Genomic DNA, 4,262 nt, shown 5'->3' with positions numbered 1-4,262 from the left:
TACTAAGTTTGGGTTTCCCAGCGTATCAAATACAATGCGACATGAGCTCGATATATTACCTCATTAGTCGCACCCACCTCTGTGGGTGTTTTGAAGTTCATGATTTGCGGAGCAATGGAAGGTGAAAAAAAATATATTTTTTCCAGGCCCAAAAAGCGAGTCTGCTCAACTGTTAGTCCTATTACCATTTACACTACAGTCATTTTTTGTATACGCGAGTTACCCGGCTGTAAACAAAATGGAACAAGCTTGCGGTGATTTCACTGCTCAAAATAATCCATTATTTTGATGAACTTTACATGTACGTTGGGTGAAACTTTGTACGCTTTAAACGTCACAATATATTGTGTCCAGATATTGGTTATTAAAGAAAACACAGAGTAAGTTAGGTACAGGTTAAATATCTAGAACAACATAAAATACAGTAAAATGTTTAATTTTCAGAGGTTCAGAGTGATTCAGCGGCTGAAAGTATCACTGGTCGACAAAAAATTAATGTATTATTGGGAGGGAATTGCTAGCAAATGGCTAGGCATGTGGTCTGAAATGTTATAATATTATCCTGAATCTGAATTGGACAGTAATTAGGTTCATAAGTTAGCCCTCTCAGGTGGGGGAGGGGGAGGGGGGGGGCTAGTACTAAGATTCAAGTCAAGTCAAGTCAATTTTATTTACAAAGTCGAATTGTGTAACAGGAAAACATAAGTTCCTAGGATATTTTAGCACCGACTTATTCAATATCATATTTAAGTACATTTATGTCAAGGTTCCTAGTTACAAACTTAATAATTGTACATGATTAATGTTTTCTGAATGAATATAAACATTCACCAGCAGACTAGAAATCTATGGTTTAAAAAGGCTTAAGCTTCATCCCACAAGGGGCGTTGCCCTCTTGGCCCTAACTGGGGTAGGATATCCAGACCCCCACCCCACTTTTGGGATATTCCCTGCTACTTAGATAAAAATCTACTTTCATGATTATCATTGTCATGATCATCATAAAGTATATGTGAATTATTAAGGAATACTCAAATGCTACAGTATTGAAAGTGCATAACTATTAAAAGTTTTTGTAGCAAAAGTCATTATTCCAGTTGTAATAAAAGTCGTTTGAATATTACTCTGTAAATATCAGTAGATAAGAAACGTATTTTAACAATACATATATTCTGATAAGTACCGCTGAATCTGAGGTTACGAATTGTATTGCATTCGCTCCGTGGTCTCTGTGTTTCTAAAAATAGCATGTATAAAATAGTGCACGTTCCACAACGACCATGCAATGATTAATGCCAGTCGATAAAGTAATTTGGAGATCTGAGAAGATGTAAACGTCAATCAGAATAGCTAGGATTTCTAAATATTACTATGACATTTGATATAGAGTTTAACTTCCAAGATATTTTGATACTGAGGTAGAAACAATCATGATATATGCATTGCCTTGTCAATGTATAGCGATTTGATGAGGTAATCGCGCGCATATCTCACGAAACATTTGTTTATTTCTGTCAAGCCATTAGGATATACAATTAAAAGTTTCAACACAAAGGATACAATCAGACTTTAATATTTAACACTGATTTATATAACGTATGTATATCAATGAGTGTTACCAAATATATATATATATATATACAAACTCACAAGGCAGCTGACACTAGTTTTATTAGGACAAAGCGGTCTCAACACAGCGGATTGCTGGTAAACGATGCATTACTGATTAAATAAGAAATAACGTTTTATTTTAAGGCAGAAAAACATACAACATGTCAACATACAGCTTTCTAAGTTAAAATACAAAAATATTTTCATTTTAACATTCGTGTTTCTCAGTTTTATATACTTGACATATCATACAGGCGGTGGACACAGACGATATCTAAAATGTTTAACTAAAGGTAAATGATAACAAAAATAGTTCACGTAATGATAATATTTTCTTTTTTAAACAAGTATTTTATCGCTGCCTATTGGCTCCCACCTTTATTGTATAATTTCTGCCTTTTGGCTTGTTATGAACAATGGCCTAAGTACGTCAGTTGTGGATGAGAGCACCACCAAAACTGGTCCAATAATGAGGATGACCCTCATACAGTTGTATGTTCGAGCCCCCACTGGAGCATTGTACCCAGACAGTTTCCCCGGCATCAATGTGTACAAAAACCTGACTACTAGAACAGGCGGATTGGTCCTTTTCATACCGTACACTTGTAATGAGGACTGAGCCTTCCTTCACTATCTGGAGAGCAGCATATTTATTTGACCGCGTACATGTGTGCATAAAGAACGAGTAGAGCCCCCGTGCTGGAGCGGTAAACTTGCCCGTGGTGGCGCTGTAGCCGTTTCCCTGGTGTGTCATCACTGTCTTGTATACGATCACCTCACCTGTGGACAGGCTACTGGTCTGTGGAGAGCGGTCGTGGAAGTACTCCAATGGAATAGCGATTTGGTCTGAAAATGATTTGTCATATATTAACAGATATCACTTATAGTTTTTGTGTGAGTGGGTAGTTTTATTGTTAACTTGGCATTATTGTAACGAAATGATAAAAGTGCGAGATTATTTGTCAAACGAGAGAAGTAAGCATAGCAGATTCAAGACTTTTGTTTGATAAAACAAGTGATGTGTTTCATATTGTAGATAAGAAATATAAAACCAATTTATATTAGAGTAAGCACTAAACAGCTTATGCGATATACTCGTTTTATTATAATTATATCTATATACATATAATTCAAGTTTAAATAAAGTTACTAAAATGTTCGGCAAAATAGTCTTTCCTGTCAAATTTTAAATCATCACGATCTTTAAAATATGATTTTTTGATGATGTTTCATCGTTGACAAACCATGTTGTTTACAATTCACACGAAATTAATTATTGTCTGACACCACTACTGAATGTTAACAAGTCATGTTAAAGAGAGGAAAGCACATTCGAATGCTCATATATGTCCAATTAAAAATACGTAAAATAATGCTTAGAGTGCACGGCTTATACCTTATAGTGTCCTACATAAGTTTCAGAAATATATTTTAAAGCTTTACAAGCTGTAAGTTATTAGTTCGTATGTACTCTTAATACTTTAATATAGATATAATGTTTTTTTATGTGCAGAAAACAATGTACATTTCGTACTGCGATAATTTCCTGAAGGGAAAAAACGAGTGTTATTACTCAATGGTAGATGGAACAATGGAAGGTACATTTGTCCAAACTGCATCATAGTTTGATTAAGTGAAGAATCGTTTCTTGTAACGTCAATAATAAACAATGCACAAAACAACTTATCTAAATTAAAGACAAGCAAATATTGTAAACAGTATTCCTTATATTAAGTCAGCCATTTCATTTTTTAAATTGCGCAAAAGCTATAACCTGAACTTACCTCTCATATCATTGATGGTGGCAACAGTGTGTTCTAACGTAGAGTTTGAATCGGAAACTATCTTTTCCAGTGTGCTGGACTGGTTTCTCTCAATTCCCTCCATGAGCGAATCCAGTCTGCGTTCAGCTTGCTCCTGTTGATCCTTTAGGGAATCAACGGTCACGTGCAAACGTTCGCTTTCCTCATTGATAAGCATTAAGTCTTGCTCAACAGTTTTGCTTAAAGCCTTGTTTTCCTTTAACACTTTCTCAAATACGAATTCCATGCGGATCATTCTCTCAAGCATCTTTTCTTCGTAGTCGTATTTGGAACATGCTGGACACGATGGCTCGGAAGCCATGGCCACGCTGACCAGTAACAACAGCTGAAGTAGTCCAGTCATTTTCTTTCAGTAGATGTTACTGTTAGTTGACAGGTTTGCTGAATGTTTGCGAATGAGAAAATAATCTCTAAATATATTTAAGAGCAGTTATAAGATACTGAATGAATACCGTATTTTCTCAAATCATCATCAGTCCACATAGAAGTCAAAATGCTGCAAGGTTAAGAGCTCACACGGAACGATACAATTGGTAATGAGAACAGCGTTTTGATGCTGGTGGTAGTAGTTGAATGGAGTGGTTTTTTGCTGATCTCAATTTTTGTATTCCACGAGGCGCTACAATAATGAATTTGAAATCAGCATATATCCATGAAGGCTAAAAACAACATTCGGAACAAAACAAAGTACTAATAATCCTTTCATTTCATACATTACTCGTTAAATCATTAAAATAACACATGATTTAATTGTATTCCTTTATTTAATTGTATAAAATTGTAATTTAATTGTATTCCTGCAGATAGAGTTCGGATCTCTAATTATTG

At 35.1% G+C, this 4,262-nt stretch overlaps 1 protein-coding gene across 1 annotated transcript; it reads right to left on the bottom strand.

Annotated features, from left to right (window-relative positions):
- Nucleotides 1-2,041: 2,041 nt before the first annotated feature.
- LOC128204367 (uncharacterized) lies at nt 2,042-3,777 on the bottom strand. Its single transcript, XM_052905783.1, has 2 exons — nt 3,396-3,777; nt 2,042-2,457 (listed from the first exon to the last, which is right to left on the bottom strand). Exons 1-2 carry the CDS (start codon nt 3,775-3,777, stop codon nt 2,042-2,044), a joined length of 798 nt encoding a protein of 265 aa, XP_052761743.1.
- Nucleotides 3,778-4,262: the final 485 nt, after the last annotated feature.

Source organism: Mya arenaria, chromosome 10 (genome assembly GCF_026914265.1).
Source record: "Mya arenaria isolate MELC-2E11 chromosome 10, ASM2691426v1".
NCBI classification, from domain to species: domain Eukaryota; kingdom Metazoa; phylum Mollusca; class Bivalvia; order Myida; family Myidae; genus Mya; species Mya arenaria.
This window is presented reverse-complemented; position numbering and strand designations above follow the sequence as displayed.